Source organism: Nannospalax galili, unplaced genomic scaffold (assembly GCF_000622305.1).
Source record: "Nannospalax galili isolate Female #2095 unplaced genomic scaffold, S.galili_v1.0 scaffold805, whole genome shotgun sequence".
NCBI lineage: Eukaryota > Metazoa > Chordata > Mammalia > Rodentia > Spalacidae > Nannospalax > Nannospalax galili.
The window spans coordinates 2,219,484-2,242,402 of NW_008353486.1; the positions used below are offsets into that span (position 1 = coordinate 2,219,484).

A 22,919-nucleotide genomic window follows, 5' to 3' on the forward strand; every position below is an offset into this window, starting at 1 on the left:
TTCAGCCAGCTTCAGGGGATCCAGCACCCTGTTCTGGCCTCTGCAGGCATTCGCAGACACACTCTTGTGTGTACAGATACACAAATTTTTAAGAGAATTAAGAAATATAGTTGTATATTGTGTACATGTGTGCATGATTGCTTGTAAGGGCATGTGTGAGCCATAGTGCCCATGTGGAAGTCGAAAGACAACCTTAGATTTTCTGTCCTTGCCTTGTTGTTTGCTGATGTGCTGCATACCCCAAGCTGCCTTGCATGAGAGTGTTCAGAAGAGTCTCCTGTCTGTTCCTCCCATCTCTTCATAGGAGTTCTGGGGTTCAGACATCTGCCACAAGGTCCTCCTTTCACAGGGATTTTACATGGATTCCATGGATCCAAACTCAGATTGTCAGGCTTGAACAGCAAATGCTTTTACCTACTGAACTGTTTGCCCAGCCTTCTAAGATATTTTTGTTGTAGTAAGTTTTAAAAAATTTATTTAGATATATGTTCATGTGCCTGCTTGTCTGTGTGCAGGTGCCTGCAGAGGCCAGAAGAGGATGTCAGATCCCCTGGAACTGGAGTTAAATGGATATGAGCCACCCCATGTGTGTCCTGGGAACCGAACCTGGATTGCTCTTAATTGCTAAGCCATCTCTCTAGTCCCTGTAACAAGATTTTTTAATAAAAGCAATGGAAACAGATAGGTTGAAAGTATGTAGTTGAGGAGATCAGCACAAAAGGGGAGTGCCTCTGTCTTACACATTTTTATTGGGTACAGTTGTCTCTTTAACTCTTAAGTTTTCTAGCAGCCAAAGCAAAGAAGAACAAAATATTTTTTTTTTTACCAGTTTTATTAATACTTAAAAATGAGGGCTGGAGAGATGGCTCAGTGGTTAAGAGCACTAGCTGTTCTTGCAGAAGACCCAAGTTCTATTCCCAGCAACCATGTGGTGTCTCCAGTTTCAGGGCACCTGACAACCTCGTCCAACATGGGTATTGCATGACACATGGGTGCACTTACATACATACATGCAGGCAATACACTCATGCACAAAAAATTAAAATAATAAACAAAAGAATTTTTTTGGTCTTTTTGAGAGAAGGTCTCCCTGTAGCCCTAGCTGGCCTGGAACTCACTATGTAGACCTGGGTGACCTCTAACTCACAGAGATCCTCTTGCCTCTGCCTCTGCCTCCCAAGTACTAGAACTGAAGGCCTGCACCACTATGCCCAGCTAAATTAAAAAAAAAATTTTTTTTTTTTTCGGTCTTTGAGACAGGGTCTCCCAGTAACCCCAGCTGGCCTGGAACTCAGAGATCTGCCTGCCTCTGCGTCCCAAGTGCTGGGATTAAAGGCATGCACCACCACACCTGGCAAAATATTTTTTTATACTTAGAAGTGAAAAGAACCTGTTCAGGAGAAACGTCATTTCTGCTACTAAGACATCTTCCCATGGGTTCTTCAAACAGGACGGGCATTCTTTTATATTTGTTTTGGTTTTGGTTTTTGAGACGGTCTCACTATAGCCCTGGCTGGCCTGGAACTCGCTATATGGATAAGACTGGGGTCAAACACAGAAATCTGCCTGCCTCTGCCTCCAGAGTGCTAGGGTTGAATCAATGCCCAGAAGCGAGTGACAGTTTTGTTTTGTTTTTTTTAATGTGTATGAGTATATTGCCTGCATGTATGTGAGTGTACCCATGTCGTGCAGTGCCCATGGAGGTCAGAAGAGGGCTTCAGATTCCCCTGGAGCTGGAACTGGAGTTAAGGATGGTTTGTAGCAGCCATGTGGGTGCTGGGACTTGAACCCGGGTCCTCTGCAAGAGCCAGACTTAATGGCAAGTGACTTTAAGCCATCATTGAGCCATCTTGCTCTCCCTGTTTTTGAAACAAGTAGCCCTGACTGCCCTTGAACATAGTGCTGGGATTATAGATAGTAGCCTGGTTGCCTCCCCGAAAGGCATCAATGCAGTAGGAGCAGATCCTGTGGGACTGCAACCCTATGGTCTCTGGGTACAGCTTCCACTAACTGTAGCAGCAACTTGTCTTCCCGAGAGCTGTTTTTTTTTTTTTTTTTTCCAATTTATGGCAAAAATTGAACAAGTTGACAAGCTGTTCAGACCCTGGCATCCTTATTCTTTGAGCCTTATAGTCTGCTGACTACTCAAGAAACTGGAGAGCTTGGGGTTGAGAGGAGGGGTGGCTGGGAGCTCAACCAGGCTCCTTACAGATCGTCAGTTCCATGTCTCCAAAGCCATCTGCAGACTTCTAATAAGATAGATCAGCCTTGCTATGAGACTGCTTGGTAATTCTAGTCTGCCTGCCAACAAGCATGTGGCTGAGTAAGTGAAAGGACAGTCTGACCACTGTCCTTCCCACCCACAGATTCCTCTAGGGCCCTTGGTACCCTTCCATTCTGTGGACCCTCTGAAAACTTAAAGAAGTAGCCCAAGGGGGAAGAGGAGAGAGTATATTGATGCCCCAGGGTCCTGGAAAGAGCTAAGCCCAGGAGATGCTATAGTCATGCATTGATTTTACCAGAGAAAGGTGGCCTGCCCCACAGGGAAGGGTAGCCAGGCTGGAGGCCTGGAGTTCTTGGACTTTCTATAGCCAGAGAAAGCAGTAGAATAGCAGCTGCTTTTGACCACTGATCACCTGCCTCTCCCTTTTTCAAACCTATGGCCACAGTTCTCCTTCTACCCAGCCTGCCAGAGGCCAGCTCAGAGCTAGCTCTTCTGCCTGTTTTCTCTGTTGTCCTCCCCTGTGTGTGTCTCCATCCCCTTTCATGTCACCATCCTACCTTTACTGGCTTCTGCCTTGACAATTCTCCCAGAAACCTTGGAGCTACATGCCTTGCAGAGCCCTGCTGCCCTTTCCTCTGTCTGCCTTGTTGGCTGTGTTCTGCTGGGTGTTTGTGGCATTCATCTCTGTACCTGTGACTCCTATGAAGACAAGTTTCACAGTTGAGGCCCCAGACTTCATGGGTTGCTCTGTGAAGCAACACTGGGCGTCTGTGCCCAAGCAGAAACCCCAAGCCCACTCATGCCTCTTAGGTTAGAGAGATGATGTGTAAGATCTAGAATCTATAGAAATAAGGACCAAACCTTCATGTGGAATTACAAATGCTGACCTGGTAAATGTAGGAGTCAGACTAGGAACCCAAATATGTGCACTTTCCATCACCTGGGTCTGTTGATTATCTTTTTCCCTAATTTTTCCCTTTCTTGATTTGGTAGCATTTCATGTACCGTTTGAAAGGCATCATCATAGACTCACTATTTTCACATGCATGTGTCTTGGTTCTCTCATAAATAAACTGTGATGCATGTGTGACAGTTAATATTGTCAACTTGACAGGATCTAGCATCACCTTGGAGACAAGCCTCTGGGCATGCCTGTGAGGGACTGTCTAGATTACATCAACTGAGATAGAAAGACCCACCCTAACTCTGGGTGGTACCCTTCTATGACCAGGGGTCCTAGAATGAATGAAAAGGAGAAAAGCTCATGAGCTGGGTACTAACACTCATGTTCTCTGTTTTGCAATGTGACCAGCTGCCTCAACCTCCTGCCATGACTTCCTACCATGATGTAGTCTTAGACTGTGATCCAGAATAGATCCTCCCTTCAGTTGCTTTTGTCAGGTATTTGAGACAAGCAACTAATACAAAAACTTGGTCGGATCCCCTTGAACTGGAGTTATAAAAAGTTGTTAGCCACCATGTGGGTACTAGGAACTGAACCTGAGTCCTCTGCAAGAGTAACCAGGTCCCTTAGCCACTGAGCCATCTCTCCAGCCCTGCAGGACCAAGTCTTAACACATTTGTTAGGAACATAGGAAGCTGTGGCCCTTGAGGGAGTTCCTAGGAATGGAGGAAGTAGGAGCAGCTAGAATATGGGAGGTAGATTCAGACTTTACCCTAAATTCTCCAGCTCATAGGGTTAGCTGAGTCCTGTGATTGTCGAAAGCTGGTACAGTCTTCATGTGCAGTTTCTTAAAGTGCCACAAGGTGCAGATGTGGTTCCATGGAAATGTCTATCTTAGCAGACCTAGTCACTGTCTCTCCACCACCACTCTTCTCCCTCTCCTGCCTTCTGCCTTTTGCTGTTTTCATTACTTGATCCTTTTTGTTTCATAAAGAACTTGGGTTCTAGAGTCACACAGTGCTGGACTTGACTCCATAGCATGCACAAGATTAGAGATTTTACTTTTATTTTGTGTATATGAATGTTTTACCTGCTTCTATTTAAGTGTACCATATGTGATCCCTTAGAATGGGAGTAATAGGTATTAGCTGCCATGTGGGTGCTGGGAACTCAACCCAGGTCCTTTGGAAGAGCAGTAAGTGCTCTTAACCACTGAGCCATCTCTCTAAGCCCAGAAGAAAAGGTTTTGAATGGTTTGCCCCCCCCCCCCCCCGCCCAGATATTTTCTTACTCTGTTTTATGTATGTGTGTCTTTCTGTCATGTGAGTGCAGGTGCCCTTGGAGGCCAGAAGGTGGCTTTGGATCCCCTGGACCTAGAGTTGCAGGCAGTTGTGAGCTACCCAGTGTGAGTGCTAGCAAGTGCTTTTAACCAGTGAGCCACTTCTCCAGTTTCTGTTTACCACCTTTAAAGTGTATGTGTGTGAAAATATTTGTGGTTGCATGTGCATCATGATAGAAGTCATACACAAAAACTATCAGCACTGCTTACCTATGTCTGTGGGAGTATCCAGTGGTAAATATTTTGTTTGATTTATATGAAAAGTTGGGTGCTGTATCTACGGCGGGGGGGGGCATTCTGATTAGCTTCTGCTGGATCTGGTGCCTGTGAGAATGCATTTAAAGTATATGCTCTTCTCTGAGGTCTCCTCAGATGTGGTCTGATGCCTCATGTAGCCAGGTAGGGTAGGGAAAGACTCATATTCCAACATGGGGTGATTTCTGGGCACATGCAGGGCCCCACCCAGCTTACATTTCCTGGCACTTGAGCCAAGCAGGATAAGCCTGCAGCTGTGACCACCTCCCTCCTTGGCAGCTTCCCCTGTTGCTACCAGCAACTCCCTTTTTCCATGCATTGCCTCTGGTCTCTGAGGACATTGGCTATTTCTGTCCAAGTTTGATCTTTGAGGTTGGCCCCAGTGTTCTGCAGGTGGCTGCAGGCATTCTGTGTACTCAGTTCCCCTGTCTCTTCCTGTGCTCATTCAGGCTTAGTCTTCTTCCTGTCATCTTGTGGCTCAGCCTCATCTCACTTCATGTTTGCAGATCCAGCTCTGATTCTTGTCCTCCTCCTAAGTGCGCTCTCAGGAATCTGCCTAGGTTGCTCTCCCTGTCTTTCTCACATGAACTCACCCTGTTATCACTCAGCTTTCCATGGCTTCCCATGGCTGCCAAGGCCAGCATATACCAAGCCAGCGTTAGGAGGAATGCTCATCTCTGTTTCTGGTCATTGGTCATTAGAATGAAAGGGCCCACCTAATCCACAACCTGAGTATGATTCCTGCTCCAGTAGTTTCCTGCCTCTACCAGGCAGAGCGAAGAAGAATGGAAAGCCTCTCCTGGGCCCAAGAAGGTCTAGGCATGCCTGGACTGCTATCCTCTAGAACAGAAAGGACAGAGCCAAACTCAAGCTGCCTACCAACAAGCCATTGCCACAAGAGGACCACTGAGGGCTGTTCGTGGTGAGAGGCATCTGGGCCTCTTAATGAGGTTGGGACCAAGGGGTAGGGTAAAGAGGTGACTTAGGCAGGACTCAAGCCTTGTGTCTAAATTGGATCTGTGAAGCATCACATTGAGGCCAGGCCAGTTTGCAACTTGGTTTCGCCTCACCTAAGTTTGGTGAGCAACAAGAGGGCTTTGAGCACTTAGCCCTCCAGTCTGTCCACATGTATCATTCAGAGCAGCATATAGGGAAACTAATCAGAAAAGTATCTCAAGGAAATGATTTGTTCCTGAGATCTGAACACTGAAAAGCTTCATGTGACTAGGCAGTTAGGATCAGGTGTGTGTCCTTGGGTCACAGATCTCCACTTGTGAGAAGGCACCCTCTAATCTGCAATCAGTCTTCATTATAAACTGCCTGTCAGTTGACTTCTAGAAGGGAAGATGGCCTTTGAACATAGGTCCTCCATCTGGATCATCTGGCTCATAATGAAGTTGTTTGGTTTTCTTCTATTACTGCCTTGCTTCTTGACTGATTAGCTTGTGTTGTGAGGCAAGCCTTCTGCTTGGTCCCACCTGACCTGATTCTCGAGGTGGTACCACAGTGAGCAGAAGACAAGGTTGTGTACTTATGTATCCCCGCTGAAAGGGTTTGGGGCTGAGGACTCCAGACCTCAGCACTGTCCTGAGCACCGTTTTCTTTCTTTTTTTTTTTTTTTCTTTTTCTTTGACCAGAAAAATGTTTGTCTTCACTAAAAAGCAGTTTTTCTGGACATAAGTATAGGAAATCTGTTTTTCTTTTTCCTTCTTGTTATATAGGCTCCTGAAAGCTTCAGGGGAAACCTGATTTAGGGACAGCTCGATGGCTCTGGGTGAAGATGAGGCAGAGGTAGAAGCATCTGTCGAAACGAAGGCCCAGTCTTGTGGCAGGTGGAACTGTGGGGAGCAGGACCTGCTACCCCAGGGTCCTGAGCCGCAGCAGCTTCCACATCTGGAAGTTGAGGGAGCACCGGTGTGGAGGACTGAGGCTGACCCTGCCTGCACCTCTGGAGCGTTCCTGTCACGGGCCCACGTTGCCAGCAGAGAGCCTGTAGCAGATGGGTCTAAGCTTGCCCTCAGTGGCCCACTTCCTCCTGCCAGCATGGGGACTGGAGACCTTTTGCACTCCATGGGAAGCCAAGTAGGTGCTGAGTGTATGCTGCATTTCCTCACCTATTACATCCTGCTGGAGTCACTGTAGGGTAGGAGTTAGGGCAACCTGGGTATGAGCTGTTTTACAGATTTACTTGGAAAGCTGACCTTGGGACTAGCAGGGGGCTCTGTGTAGGATGTTGCCTGGTTCCCAAAGAGTAACTGGGGATCTTTTAAGGACCAGTGACAAGTTAATCAGCCACCTGCCACCCTGAGGACTAGGGCCAGAGGTCTATAACAAGGGGAGCCTTGTCCTCTTTCTGACTTGGTGATATAAGGGCTTTTAAGGGGGTCTTGGGGAGACTTAGTCAGCTGTGGGTTCCCAGACTGAAATCCCCTTGGACTGGTCAAAACGTTGAAGGCCCTGTAATAGGCAACAACGTCTCTGGCCTCCCTGACTATGACAGTAAGGCAGCTCCCTCCCCATGTGGCAAGGAATAGGCAGGGAATCCTCCCAGGGTGTAAGACTGAATCTTCTAAGCCCTTGTTCTAGCTGACCTGTATAGATGATCTGTTGTCCCTCCTGGCTCTTGACAGCCTACTGTGTTGTGCCTGCCAAGTTCTGGGAACAGCTTTGATCTGTGCCATAGTGGCCTTAGCACTTGGCTCTCCCTGTGGAGCTGCATCCTGTGAAGAGGCTATGAGCATGACTGGAAGAAAATAGCACCTGGGGCCTACCTGGCTGAGAGCAAGGATCAGGGAAAGGCCTGTGAGCCCAGAAGTGACTTGGTGATGATTGATTGATTGATTGATTGATTGATTGATTGATCGATTGATTTTGAGATTGATTACTATTGCCATTGTTGCCATGCCTGCTAGAGATGGGCTCTTACAAGTACTTTAAAGGCTCAGTGAGTTTTAGAGAGGCAATGCTGTTGCTGTGTCCACTCTACAGGGCAGTGAAGTGATACTCACAGTTCTCCTTGTAGAAGATGGTGGCATTAGGAGTTGACAACAGATCTGTCCGGTTCCAAAATTGGTTAACCTGCCTCCCTCTGGTGAATTCTTAGCAAGTAGATTAAAAATCCAGAATGACGTTTTTTTTTTTTGTCACTGGTATGTAAGCTAAACAGGGTGCTCCCTGGTAGGGCCTGCAGGATCTCCTTTCAGTGACAGTGGTGGAGGGTCTCACGTGTCTGAAACACATTCTCAAAGAAGCAGTGATTTCCAGCATCTGGTGTAGAACTATCTTGAGTTCTGCTCTCACAAAGTGAGAGAATAGCATTGAAAAGATTGGGGTTAAGACTACATTGCAGGAGACTTACCAGGTTAGGATGAGTTGGTGCTGACCACTAGCAACAGATGACTTGTCTGATCCTTCCTTGCCTATGGCACAGACTTGATTTTGAGATCTTCCCTGTATACTTTCAGGGCATACAAGCAAACCTTTCTCTTTCCTTAGTTTAGTATACAAGTAGGTTTCACTATAGAATCCTCATTTTTACTTTCTGTTATCTACTTTCCCCAGTCCCCTCCTTCCCTAACCTTCTAAAGAAAAATGTTCTTTAAAAAGGTGGGGGGTTGCTGGAGAGATGGCTTGGTGGTCAAGAGCACTGGCTGCTGTTGTAAAGGACCTGGGTTCGATTCTCAGTACCCACATGGCAGCTAACAACCATCTGTAACTCCAGTTCCAGGGGAATCCAACGCCCTCTTTTGACCTCCATGGGTATTACACAACACGGGTGCACTTATATACAGGCAGGCAATATACTCGTACATGAAATAAAAATAATAAATTTTTAAGTTTGCTTATTTTCACCTCAGTGCCTTTTCCCCTCTTACTGTTGTAGGCCAAGGAGACCAAGCTTTCTGCCTCCCAGAGCACACTTCAGAGTGTTAATGTCCTCAGAAGTACAGCTGTCTGCTCAGGACAGAATTCTAGTACTCAAGATGACGCATCCCCAGTAGATTCACCTCCATTGCTGGACCTCAGCCAGCAGCCTCATGTCTCAGGTTTCCCTTTCCTCTCACCATGGAAGTCCACAGAGAACCCAGGTGCTCCTCAGCTCTCTAGCAGAGACATCTCTGCCTCCTCCACAGGCAGCAGTTTTCTGGATCACCAAGAGAAGGTAGAGCCTCCAAGTGGTTCCTTTGCCAAGGTCTCTTCCCTGGAGCTGATTGTACCTCCGGGAGCCTCCTCTGTGGCGGGGCCAGGGCCTCGGTGGTCACCACAGCCTAAGGCTTCTGGGGGTGATGTTATTGGCCTGGGTAGGAGACAGCTCTCCTTCCAGGCTGAGTACTGGGCCTGTGTGCTACCAGATTCTCTGCCTCCTTCCCCTGACCGCCACTCCCCACTCTGGAACCCAAATAAAGAGTATGAAGATCTGCTCAACTATACTTACCCACTGAGGCCTGGACCTCAGCTCCCAAAACAATCTGAAAGTCATGTGCTGACTGACCCTGTCATGCAGGACTCAGGTGTAGACCTGGACAGCTTCTCTGTCTCACCAGCAAGCACCCTCAAGTCACCCACTAATGTTTCACCTAACTGTTCATCAGCAGAGGTGCCTGCTTTGCCATTTTCTGGTGCCAGAGAGCCATGCCTTAAGCAATGGCCCTTGGGAGTACCCCAGAAGCAAGGCAGCATAGGCCTGGCATCATGGAACCAGCTTGCATCATCAACCCCTAAAGCCCCAGACACTGACAGTGTCCCTTGGGAGAGCAGAGAGGCAGCCCTGAGGGATACACAAGACTATCTACCAACGGGCAAGCACTTCAAGGTGGATTCTCCCCAACTGAGGACAAGGGAGCAAGGGCTGCCCTTGCTCAGACCAGAGAGGGAAAAAAGAGCCAGCCAGAGTGTTTGGCACCCTGCCTGTGTGAAGCCTACATGGAAATCTGAAGAGGAGATGGACTGTGATGATGAGTACCTTGCCCTGCCCACCCGCCTGACACAGGTTTCTAGTTTAGTTTCCTATCTAGGTGCAGTTCCCACCTTTGTGAGCCTGCCCACCATGGCTGCTGAGGGGCAGAGCTCCCTGGGAGGGTCAGACAGTGGTGAGCCAGCCTCCCCCACAGTGGACTCCACCCAAAGGCAGCGTCCTTCTAGTACTGCCTTCCGGGGGCCTGAAGGCCAGAACTCCTGCTTCCTGCACTCCATCCACCCCCGGGACTCCACAGTTCTGATGAGCAGCCAGGCCCTTGGAGTCTCATCTGGACTGCTGAAAACTCATCCTTCCTTGCCAGCTGTGTCGGACAAGTGGCCTTTCTCAGAGGCAGATGTCAGAGAGAAACTTCCCAGGAAAGCAGGGGAGCAGGACAGAGCCTCTCTGGTGCAGTGTGTGCAGGTAAAGATGTTCAACTCGGAGAGGATTCATCTTGAGTCCTCTTCCCCCAGACCACTGACGGTACAGTGAAATCTACTGATAGCAACTGAGCACTCTGGTTGGGTCAGGTAGTGTGTTGTATCACGTTAGTCCTCACTGTTCTCACCAGTAAGTATTGTTCTCAAGCTGGGTGTGGTGGCTGCCATGTAATCTCAACCCTTGGGAGGCCAGGGCAGGAAGATCGTTGGATAAGCCACCCTGGGCTCCAATGTGAGAGCCTGTCTCAACACCCCCCTCCCCCAAATAAAGACGGTGTTCTCATTTTATGATTGCAAGAAAAAGGCAGAGGGCCTGGGTAGCTCAATCAGTAGAGCATCAGACTTTTAATCTGAGGGTTCAGGGTTCATGTCCCTATTCAGGCTAATATAGAGACCTGTATAGAGAACCACCTCTTTGAGATGTGTGGGCAGATTGAGTGAAACAGTTCTTGTCAGGGTTGCATAATCCCAAGGTATGCCTGTCCTGTCTTCGAGCCCCACTCCAGTCTTCCGCCGAGCAGCATGTTCGGCATATGCATACCCACGTTGTAGCGTGCCAGATGGCCTGTGGCCTGTGCTACCAAGGTGTCCCTAGCACCTGAGGAGGACTTTAACCTGACCAGAAGTGGGTTTTATTTTTCTGGTGAAGTAATGTGTATGTTGGTGATACAAAACTGAGATACGGTACAGCATTTTCAGTGTGACTCAAGCAGTACAATGCATCCACTTTATTGCATAGAAAGTTTGCGATAAAGAATTGGCGGCATGGCAAGCCTACTCTTCTGAGCTGTTTCTTGTCCCTGATCCTTTGCAGTTCCACTCTTCACCTGCAGGGCTGGGTTGTCTGAGCTTGTCATTTCTGGCTGAGGGAAGACATAGGGTTTTCTTTTCCCTGGCAGAGGGAGGTCTGGAGTCATGGGGTAGAAGGGGCGATCTTGGACACGTGCTCCTTTGAGAAGAACTCTTAAAGTACGTGTGTCCCCCCTAACCCTGATAATTTTAGCCTCTGGATAAGGCAATGAGCAGTTCACTCAGTACGGCATGCTAGGCAGACACTATCACTGAGCTGCAGCTCAGCCTACCATTTGTTCTCTTGTTTCCACAGACATTTTGCTGTCAGCTAGAAGAGTTGATCCACTGGTTGTATAATGTCACAGATGTTGCTGACCTTGGTTCTCCACCCAGGTCCAGTCTTACAGGTCTCAAGTCTTCTCTGCAGCTTTACCGGGTAATATGTAGTTGTAGCTTCTGGCTTGTACAAGAACAAGAGTGGTAGTTAAATAACTTGATTACAGAATAAATTTCAAATTACTAGAATCTTTTTTAATATTTTATTATTTTTATTTTATGTGTATGAGTGTATTGCCTGCATGTAGGTAAGTGTACCCATGTCATGCAATGTCCTCAGAGGACAGAAGAGGCTGTCGGATCCCCTGGGATTGGAGTTATGGACACTTGTTAGCTGCCATGTGGGTGCTGGGATTCGAACCCGGGTCTTCTGCAAGAACAACCAGTGTTCTTAACCACTGAGCCATCTCTCCAGCCTCTCAAATTACTAGAATCTTATAAACTCAGTTGAGTGTTTATCTGAAATGTAATGAGAGGTGCTTTTCAAATTCTGAATACTGAACCAGACATGGGGGAGGGGCATTTTGAAAAGAGATTTAACCCAAAATCTAACACGTTTGCTTCAGTGTAAAATGTGAGTTAATGTCTAGGCCAAATAGAGACTAGTTCTATTTGTGTTGAAACAGAAATACTTTAGAATGACTTGCATTATAGTTTTCCCAGTGTTTCAGAGGTTATCGTTAGAGGCCTGTGTGATTATAGAGCCACAAGTCACATATGGCTATTTAAGTAAAAGTAAAGATTTGGCGTTTTCAGTTGTACTAGCTGCCCAGTTACTACAAGTGTGCAGGGGCAATGTAGGTACAGAACATGTCATCACCACCAACAGTTTTTTTGGACTGTGTTTTTATTTATGGATCTGAGCTGAAACTTCTGAGTTCAGACATAGGTGGGGCATTTTGAAAAGCCTCATTTAGCCCAAAATGTAACACCAGTTTGCTTCAGTGTTTAGGATTTAGTTTTGTTTTTTGTCTTGTTTTCATGAAGGTTTTTATACCTGTAGTTCATATCTATCAGATGAGTTTTAGTTAATGTAACACTAAACTAAAAGTATATTGAACTTGGGGCTGGAGAGATGGCTCAGTGGTTAAGAGGACTGGCCACTCTTGTAGAGGACCCGGGTTTGGTTCTCAGTACCCACATGGTGGCTAACAACCATCTGTAACTCCAGTTCCAGAGGAATACAATGCCCTCTTCTGACCTCCACAGGCATAGCACGACACAGGTGCACTTAAATCCATGCAGGCAATACACATGAAATAGAAATAATATTTTTTAAAGTATATTGAATTGGAGGATAAATGTAACTGCTACCTCTGTTAACCTTGGCTGACTTTTCTCTCATGCGGTTGGGCCTTTTTAATCCCTTCAGGAAGAAGCAGAAACAGGATATCGGGCCTAGGCTTGCTGCTAGACTGGAAGGGGTTTTCAGGGACAGATCTTTGTGGCCCCAGTAAATGGTGATTTACTTCTTAAGCTGTGCTGCCTTAGCATCACTGGGACCACACCTTAGGTGGAGGTGAAGGCCTTTGCTGTCTGTCCTGAAACCAACTAAAATACAGCTAGCCAATTGCCCCATCCTGGTAGGAATGCTGTTAGCTACAGTATAGAGAGGAGCTAGAGGAAGGAGAGGAAGGCTGAGTGAGGCTTCTCTGTATGCAGACATGGTATGACTGCATGCATATCTGTGACTGAAGAGCCTGGCCCTGGGACTTCCAGGGCCAGCACTGCTGAGGAGAGTAGTCCTATTGGACTCATCTCACTGGCCGTTCCTGGCCTGGCTGAGTTGGTGCAAATAGACCACCTCCATTTTCTCCATTTTAGTCTTCATACCACCCTCTGTAATTCAACTTCCAGACTAGCCAGCTGCAGCCATCTTTTGTGGAGAGTTAGGATCTGAGCCAAGAATTGCTCCTGCTTATCAGAAATGCTTAGCCTTCTTGTGTACCTTAAACGTGCTGTGTCACAGAGATGACACTACTGACACTTCCTCAGCATGGTGCGTGACTGGTGTGTGTGTATGAGTTCTTCGGCTCTTGCTTAGACCTAGACTGACTGAGCATATATGTGTGCTCCCATTTTAACTGTCAGTCATCTTCTCATATACTTGTATTTCAATCTTAATACAGTGGGGTTGAGGCAACATCTAAACCACTTAGTGTACAGGACAATGAACAGGGGTATCAGGGTAAACGAGTACTAAAGACAAAACAAATCCAAGAGTAAAATTAGCACCGCAAAAGTATTAAGCACTGAGTTCTGCCCCATGTCGTGGGTTTGACTTAGCAATTAAAGAACAACATATATTTAAAAAAAAAAAATCAGCTATAAGGCCTGATAACTGTGAGGAGACTGCTGCTTGGAAATTCTCCCTTTCCTGAGGCAGAGGTATCGCAGACAAGGGAGGACATGAAGGTAGAGACCATAGCTCTGCAAGATCACAGTAGTGGCAGACTGCTTATAGCTCTTATGTGTCAGGTTCATTCAAAGGGTGTAATTTTCTTGGCAATTCCATACGTTCGAGTCAGAGAACCCTATACGGTGGGGCACAAGAATCCCCAACTCCAAGAGCCAGCCTTTGCTGGGTTGAGCGAACATGATGATACAGGCTTGTTGTAAATCTTAACACTAGGGAAACTGAGGCAAGAAGACCCCAAGTTTAAGATCAGCTGGAGCTAAACAGCAAAACCCTTTCTCAACAAAACAGTACCACACCACTGATGATACTGCCCCTGGCTCAAAGGAGCTGCCATTAAAACAAGTACACTGAGGAATTCTGATGGTGTGGTGGGTGTGTCTTCTACATTAGAGAAGCCAGGCTATCGGTCTTGTGTTCTTTAAAAACAACTTTTACAGGCAGCAGTGCTGAAGCTTTTCTATTTTCTTTTCCTGATGTCTTAAGCAATTTAAGAAAGACGTGGATGAACATCAGTCCCTGACAGAGAGTGTCTTAGAGAAGGGGGAGGTTCTTCTTCAGTGCCTGCTGGATAACACCCCAGGTAAGTACCTGAGAGCTTTGTTTGGTTATTTTTGTTGACACGTAATTGTGCATATTTGTGGGGTCTAGTGTGGTGCACATGTGTAATGTGTACCACACTAGACAGATCAGGGTAATTGGTACACTCATCAGCCCATACATTTATCATTGTCATTTCTTTGTATTTAGGAAGTATTTTGAAATATATAATTGTTGTCAACTTAGTTATTTTTCTGGGCTACAGAATATTAGAAGGGCTAGAGATACAACTTAGTGGCATGCACAAGATCCTGGGATTCCTAGGGTCACACAGAAATTATTCTTCCTAATCATCTCTTCATATCCCTGTTATAGACTTCACTATGATCAGCATTTTAGTGCCACATGTAAGTGGTAACATGAAATATTTGTCTTTCTCTGCCTCAGCTACCTCATTTAACAATGGCTTTCAGTTCTGTCCATGTTGCAAAGGACAGAATTTTTTTTATGGCCAAATAATGTTTGTGTGTGTGTGACATTTTCATTGTTTTTATCTGACAATGAACACCCTTGACAATGAACACCCAGGTTAAATACCTGCTGCTACTACAGTATAGATTTATCATAATGTTTATAAGAATATGATTTGACTTAACCTGTTTCATGATTCTTCCACCTCCATTGATCTAAATTCAATACATGATATGCTTTCAAAAGACAAAAACACCTTCCTAGCAAATGCTTATCTATTGTATGAATTAGGTAGCTTATAATCCCAGCACTTGGGGGGTAGAGGCAGGAAGATTAGGAATTCAAGGTCAGCTTTGAATGAGTTTCCTCTCTCTCTCTCTCTCTCTCTCTCTCCATGCAGCATGATTGAACATGCCAGTAATCCTGATGTTGGGGAGCATTATAATTTCAAGACCGTATTATCTGAAAAATAAAAATTAAAAAAAAACTAGAATTGGTTTAAAATTTGATACATTTCTAATCCCAGCATTCAGGAGGCAGAGGCAGGCTTATCTCTGTGAGATCAAGGCCAGCCTGGTCTGCAGAGTATGTTTCAGGCCAGCTGGGGCTACAGGAAGACCCTGTCTCAAAAAGACAAAAAAAAAAAAATTGATAATTTCATCTTTTTGATGTTTAAAGTGGAACATGCCTTTCTATTGAACATGTTAAAACAGACTTTAGGAGCCAAGCATCCAAGCACTCAGGAGGCAGAGGCAGCCTGAGCTACATAGGGAATTCCAGGGTAGGTAGGGCTACCAGGAGACCGCTCAAAAAGACTGAAAAGAATAAAAGACAAAAAAAACAGACTTTAGGAATTCATCCCATTTCTCACTAGTGTTTTGTAGATAGGAAAGTAAGTCTGCATAAGTCAACATAAAAATTAAAGATAACAACCATACAGAAAAAAACTAGCCAGGGACTGGAATAATGGCTCAGGAGTTAAAAGCACTTCCTGCTCTTCCAGAGAATACATGTTCTGTTCCCAGCACCCACATCTGTGACTCAAACCCCCTCTAACTCCAGATTCAGGGGATCCTAGATCCTCTTCTAGACTCCAAGGGTACCTGCACTCACTGGTGGACATACTTAGAAACATACACACACATAATTAAGAGAAATTTTTAAAAAATATTTTATTATTTTTATTTTATGTGTATGCGTGTATTGCCTGCATGTAGGTAAGTGCACCCATGTCATGCAGTGCCCAGGGAGGACAGAAGAGGCTGTTGGATGCCCTGGAACTGGAGTTACGGATACATTTTAGCTGCCATGTGGGTGCTGGGATTCAAACCTGGGTCTTCTGCAAGAACAGTCAGTGTTCTTAACTGCTGAGCCATCCCTCTAGCCCTGAAAATCTTTTTTTTTTTAATCCAACAGCCAATTGAATGCAGAATTTGGCATTCCCATTTTCTTAATGTAGAATTGTAATCAGCTTCAACTGACAGGAATTTTCTAATTGTCTACTTTGGAATACCCTGCTTTCGTTATACAGTGCTCTCACCTGGAAATGTGAACAGAACAGCAGGAGACATGGGTGTGCAGCTGGCTTTTTGACGCACTGATTTCATTTCCCTGGATTGCTAGATCATATGGCAGTTGTATTTGTAGTTTTTTGAGGACCTCCACACTCTTCTCCATCAAATATGCCTTACTCCAGCAGTGTTATAAGCACTCCTTTTTCTGTACATCCTGTCATTTTTTCTTTTTCATACCAGCCATTTTAACTAAAGTAAGGTTATATCATTAGTTTTATTTCTCATAATTAGTCATATTTTTCATATATGTGTTGGCTGTTTGTAATCTCTTCTGTTGGGAAGTATCTATTCAGGTCACCTATTTTTTAAATCAGATGATTGAAAAATGATAGTAGCATTAGTTGTTTTTTGCTTTGTGTCTTGGTTTTATTTTTATGTATGTTTTGCCTACATGGATCCAAGTGCACCACATGTGTGCAATACCCAGAGGCCTGAGGAGGACACTGGATCTCCTGGAACTGGAGTTATGGACAGTTATTAGCTGCTATTCTATATGGGTTGCGGGAACCAAACCCAAGTCCTCTGCAAGAGCAGTCAGTACTCTTAACCACTGAACCATATCTCCAGCCCCTCTTTTTTTTTTTGAGACAGTTTATATAGTTCAGTCTGGCTTCAAATGTGTATTCTCCTGCCTTTGCCTTATAAGCCCTGGGATAACAGGCTTGAGCCACCATGACCTGCAGTTTTGTTTTTTGAAACAAGGACTCCTAGGTCCCAGTGACTCAGTGTGTGTATGTGTGTGTTGTTGTTAATTATGTGTTTTGGAATTTAATCTATTGTTAAGATGATTCACATTTTCTCCACTCTGTAAACTGTCTTCTTCAGCTATTTAGCTGGATGTAATCCTTTATGTCATTTGGCTACGCTTTTGGGGTCACGTCCAAAAGAATCTTCCCAGATAAATGTCCTAATGCAAATGTCTCTATGTCTCGTTTAATTTTTAAATTTTGTATTTTTCTTTAGTGTGTCGTTAAAGAGGTCAGAGGACAACTTGTGGGAGTTAGTGCTCTCCTTCCATTATGCAGGTTCCAGGGATCAAACTCGGGTCCTCTAGTTTGGTTTATCTTGCTGACCCTATTTTTTTCTTTTCCTTTTTTTTTTTTCACTTTTATTTTGAATTATGTGTGTCAGTATGAGGTTTGTGTAAATGAGTGCAGGTGCTCTTGGAGGCCAGAAGAGGATGTCAGATCCCCTGGATCTGGAGTTTCAAGCAGTTGTGAGCTGCCTGACACAGGTATTGGGAACCTAACTTGGGTCCTCTGAGAGAACAATATGCACTCTTAACTTCTGAGCCATCTCTCCAGCTGCCTACATGTCTGTCTTCATTTGCTTGAGGTTTTTTGTTTTTGTCCTTTTGAGACAGGGTCTCCCTGTAGCCCCAGCTGGCCTAGAACTCACTATGTAGACCAGGCTGGCTTCAATCTCATAGAGATCTACCTGCCTCTGCCTCCTGAGTGCTGGGATTAAAGGTGTGCACCACCATGCCTTGCCACTAAGCCATCTTGCTGGCCTCTTCCGCCTTTTGAGGCAGAAATATATGCATACCTGCCACAGATTCTCCTGTCTGAAATACCACTTTCAACATGTTTGTGTGGCTTCCGGGTATTGAACAAGTTGTCAGCTTTATACAGCAAGCACTTATACCCCTGAGCAATTTTGCCAGTCCACAAGAAGTGTATTCTTTTACTTTTATGCCTCTCTGGTGATGTTCTGAGTGAGAATCATGGGGTATTTTCACATGGTAGCGTGAGTTCAGGTGCATGTGCCATGGCATGGGCAGAGGACAGCTTTTGAGAGTTGGTTCTCTTCCACACTGTGGATTCTGGCTATCAAACTTATTATGAGGCTCAGCAAGCACTTACCCTCAGAGCCATCTCAGTGGCCCAGGAATCCAGGTTTTAGTCCAACAGTCCTTCACTGTAACTGGGGCAACTGAGTGTAGAAACCTTGGGTTCCCTGTCTTAGTTCAGGTTGGACTGTCAGGTTTCTCTGCTTTGGGAAGGAGGTGTGTCAGAAAGCTTTGTATTGGCAGTCACTGCTTAGCCTATTGCCCGGCACTCAGAAGGCTTAGGCAGGAGGCTCGAGAGTTTGAGACCAGCCTGCGCTCCTGTACAAAAATAAGAAAATAATTTCTTTTTTTAACTCAACAGTCTATTCTCAGGGACATACTGACTAAAGAATTAAACTGGGGGCTGGAAAGACAGCTCAGTGACTGAGAGCACTGGCTACCCTTGTAGAGGGATCCAGGTTCAGTTCCCAGCACCCACATGGCAGCTAACAACCACCCATAACTCCAGTTATAGGGGGTCTATCACCCACTTCTGGCCTCCATGGGCATTGTACACACAGGTGCACTTACATACATATAGGCAAAATTCATACACATAAAATAAAGATAAATTTAAGTAATTTTTAAAAAGAAACTAATTAGAGGGATGAGTTGAGTATTATAAAAAATAGATTGCATGAAATTCACAAATAGTTTCTTTTTAATTAAACTGATGAAGGGACAGGATTACAGTCATATACAAACCAGGTTCAAACCCATTTTGCAGGATAAACCCCCAACTTAGCCAAGTATGAGAACTTATAAGAGTATTTCTTAATGTGCTGGATGCCAAGAATTCATGCTCATCAGTGTCCTAATGGGCGATGGTATGCTGTAGAGGACAAACTAGGTAAAGGCCCTGAACTGGTGGACTCCTCACAGCAGCCACTAATGTCCTACACAGGTAAGTGCTTGAAGAGCCTAGTTACATCATGCCTCAGTTTTAGAGTGAGGTGGAATTTACACCAGAATCAAATGGCATAGATACAGCTCAGTACACACAGAACCCTGGGGCTTGAAAGAAGTGATGGGCAGGCACCTACTGGAAGGTTGCAAAACACGCTTTCTCAGTCCTAGTGCCACTGCCGTGTGAGGCTACTTAATTCTTTGTTGTAAGGATTTTCCTGTGCATTGCAGGATGTTTCACAGTACCTCTAGCCCCATTAGGTGGCAAGAAGCCCTCACACACACTCTGCAGTTCTGACAGCCCAAAACTTTGCCAGTTGTGCCCTAGGGAAACGTGCAAACATGTAGAAAGATTTTGATAGTGATCCCTGAAGAGTTTCCAGCAGGGAAGCAACTGTTTAGCATAAATTATGTCTGCCGTCCCATGGCCTTCTGAAGGCCTTTGTTTGGGTTCCTCAGGCTTTTACAGTGGGACTTTTAGGTTTTTGTGTTTTTAATAGTTAAGCCTAAATTATTAAAAAAAAAATTTTTTTTTGGTCTTTTTGAGTAGCCCCAGCTGGCCTGGAACTCACTGTTAGACTAGACTACCCTCAACTTAAGAGACCTGCTTGCCTCTGTCTCCCAAGTGCTGGGAGTAAAGGTGTGTACCACCACGCCTGGCAATTTGAACTTTGTGTATGTGCGGAGGGTCAGGCCGGCAAACGCCTTCCCTCAAGCCATCTCACCAGCCCTGATTTTTAGGTTCATATTGGGGCAGAAACTTGATGTCACACTCCTTTGCAGCCTTAACAACTCTAGCATTTTACTGAACACGCTGAGCGTGGGGCTGAAGACGTGGGCATAGAATTTTTAAAAATTCTAATCACAGTTATTTGAAACAGACACAACATTCTAGAGAAGTTGGATATGCCTCAGGCAGCCTGTGTGTGCCTGCCTGCTGCTGCTGTCCTAGACCTGAAGGTATGGGGCCTAAAAGAAAAGGAGAGCATAAACAGAACACCTCTTTGGCAAGGCCATGTCTACTAGGAAGCCTTTTAAAGGTTACTGTTTTTACTTTCACAAATCTAAGAATACTTTTCAGTGCCTAAGGTAGTAAGAATACCCTACTTTGCCTCTGAGAAGGGACTTAGGGCTGTTTCACTGGCCAGAGGAGGCCTTTTGTTCTCTGGGAGTCTCAAGCATGAATCCAGGCTCTTTTCTCTGCCTGAAATAACTGGAGAGCTAAGCTAGTTGGTACTTTCTTCCTCCCAGGAGTATCCTGTTGAGTGGACACACAGACACAGACAGACACATACACACTGCTTCTTCAGAGCCCATCCTGTTGAGTGGACACACAGCTACAGACCACTTTACTTGACCATAAATATAGCCTTGGCGTGACTAAAGCTTACCCCTAACTGCCAAGAGACCAAAGTCCCCCATGTCTTCACTGAATTTTGACCCGGTTACTAAGTACAGGCCGACATTTATGTCTCATACTCCCAACTTTTTTTTCACAACAGGATCTCACTATGTAGCACTGTCTGACCTACAGACCAGGTTGGCCTCAAACTCAGAGATCCACTTGTATCTGCCTCTTGAGTGGTGGAGTTAGAGGGGTATATCACCACACCTGCCCCCCACCAACTTCTTATATGGGTCAAATGACTCAGACCTGTGGTCATTAAGCCAAATGATGCTCCTGTATGCATGTATTCAATTAAAACAACACAAAAATCACACTGGGAAAAGAAAGATTTCTATTTCCCGTTCTAGCCTCTCACAGTGTACAAAAAGTTTCTAAGAAAAGGCCCCTAGATTCCACTGACAACACACAGGAAGACAGCAGAGCCTGACCCAGCCACCCTAACAGCTGCATTCCTCTGCTACCCAGCTCTCTGAAGAGTTGTTAGGACAGCACTTTGCCCTGATGACATGGCACTGATGTGGCTTCCCTTGAGGCTGACCTCAACCAGCCAGCCTGTGTTCCTTCTCCCTCCGCCCATCCAGTCAGCATTGTGTGCAGATAGGCAGCTTCCTCTCTCCCTTCCTCTGCTGGCAGATGTCGCAGTTATGGCAGGAAGCCTAGGGAGCAGTGAACAAAGCTGATAAAGGCACAGGAAGCTTGAGTTGAACCAAAGAAGTGAAGTTTCTTAAGGTTGGGGGGAGCTTGCCATTTGTGACCACCCTGACCTTGCACCATTCCTCCTCCTCACGAGGACACTCTGACACTGGCTTGTCCTGTCATTTCTCTAATTCTGTCACATTTGAACCCCCCCACACACAAAGGTACACAAACATCCCAAGTACACAGGCTAGAGATGTAGCCCAGTTGGTAGAATGCTTGCATAAACAGGCGTGGTAGTATACATCCCTATGTTCAAGGTCATATTTGGCTACAAAGCAAGTAAGAGGCCATCCTGGACTAATGAGACCGTGCCTCAGAAAATAAAAAAAGGGGGGGGGGGTATGGTATTACTGCCACAGACCACAGTCTTAATGAGCAAAATACTATACCACTTTAAAACTCATTGTCAGTTTTAAAGGATGTCCTTGGGAGGATTGCAAAGCAGTCTGATGAGCTGGAGAGCCATGCAGATCACCTTTATGATTCTATCTTGGCCTCTGTGGACATGCTGGCTGGCTGCACACTCATTCCTGACAAAAGGCCAACAGCAGCTAAAGAACACCCATGTGAAGGAATTTAACATGGTAAGTAGAAAAACCCCTAAAGTCTGCTGTCCAAGCTGATTAGGCCATACCTGGCAAATAAGGAACTTCTTAGAAGCTTAGTTGGGATAACAGTGGTTGAAACAAATTCAGTGCTGAAGGTAGGCTGCCCTAGTACTGAAAAAGCCACTACCCTTGCCAAGAATATTGTGGGTCTTCCTGTAATGATGAAAGCTCACTTTCACGCCTCCCACTACTTGGTTTTGTGCTGTTGTGGACAAGAGCACCCCACCGCACTCCCACTTCTGCTGTGTTCTCTTCACTGCCACCCACGACAACAGCAGCATTTCACCCGTACTTTGTTGTGTATAGGTGTACTTCCCCAGTATGGGGCTCCAACTGCCCCCCGTCTGCCAGCTCTTCCCAGCCAACTCATTTGGCACTCCATCTCTAAGCAGTTCTGACAACACAAATGCCCACAGAAACCCAGAGTTACAGCTGCCTGCCGGTTCTCTACCCTGCCACCCCCCTTCCTACAGTGCATCTCTGTAAATCTCCCACCCTACATCCTTCCTCAGAGAGCTTGGGGCAGGTAGGTAACACACCTTGGAGACTTAACAAGTGCAAAGTCAAATGGGATGACTAATAGGAGAAAGGGAGGAAGAGCTACCTGGTGCCTGCCATAGGATTTTACTTCCTAGCCCATCATAACTCCACAACTCTTTCTCTGGAACTTCCTTTTTCTACAACAAAATGTTTTTGGTGTTCTAAGATTTTCTAGGTGGGGCTGGAGAGATGACTCAGTGGTTAAGAGCACTAGCTGCTCTTGCACAGGACCCGGGTTCAGTTCCCAACACCCACATGGCAGCTAACATCCATCCATCACTCCAGTTCCAGGGGATCCAATGCCCTTCATGGGCATTGCACTGCACAGGTACATTTACACACATGCAAGCAGTATGTACACTCATACACATGAAAGTAATCTTTTTTTTTTGAAAGATTTTCTAGGTGAACATTCAACTGGATATGGGTCAAGAACAGGGACTCCAGCCAAGGGTGATGGTGGTAGTGGTGCACACCTGTAAACGCAGCACTCTGGAAAGGATTCAAAGATTAAAGCCAACCTGGGCTATATACCAAGACCGTCTGAAAATAATACTAGTGAAGGAGAGCTCTGCACTTGCAGTGAAAGCACTTTTTAAGCAGTTGTCTTAGTTCTGAAGTGGATGCAGAGGATTGCTGTTGTCACTCTCCTCTGCAGCATGCCTATAATGCCTGCCTTCTC

At 45.6% G+C, this 22,919-nt stretch overlaps 1 protein-coding gene across 4 annotated transcripts in view; it reads left to right on the forward strand.

Annotated features, from left to right (window-relative positions):
• Cep68 (centrosomal protein 68) overlaps positions 1-22,919 on the forward strand; it is a 28,663-nt gene that overhangs the window by 2,674 nt on the left and 3,070 nt on the right. The window contains exons 2-7 of one of the 4 annotated variants that reach the window (XM_008850642.2): positions 6,444-6,804; positions 8,606-10,102; positions 11,225-11,347; positions 14,150-14,246; positions 21,500-21,673; positions 22,634-22,916. In XM_008850642.2, coding sequence (XP_008848864.1) covers positions 6,487-6,804; positions 8,606-10,102; positions 11,225-11,347; positions 14,150-14,246; positions 21,500-21,669 — 2,205 coding nt within the window. In that variant the 5' untranslated portion in view covers positions 6,444-6,486 and the 3' untranslated portion in view covers positions 21,670-21,673; positions 22,634-22,916. Of the gene's footprint in view, positions 1-6,443; positions 6,805-8,605; positions 10,103-11,224; positions 11,348-14,149; positions 14,247-15,074; positions 15,217-16,205; positions 16,869-21,499; positions 21,674-22,633; positions 22,917-22,919 lie in introns of those variants that run through there. The other 3 variants (XM_008850641.3, XM_017802595.2, XM_008850643.3) reach the window with 3 other exon arrangements.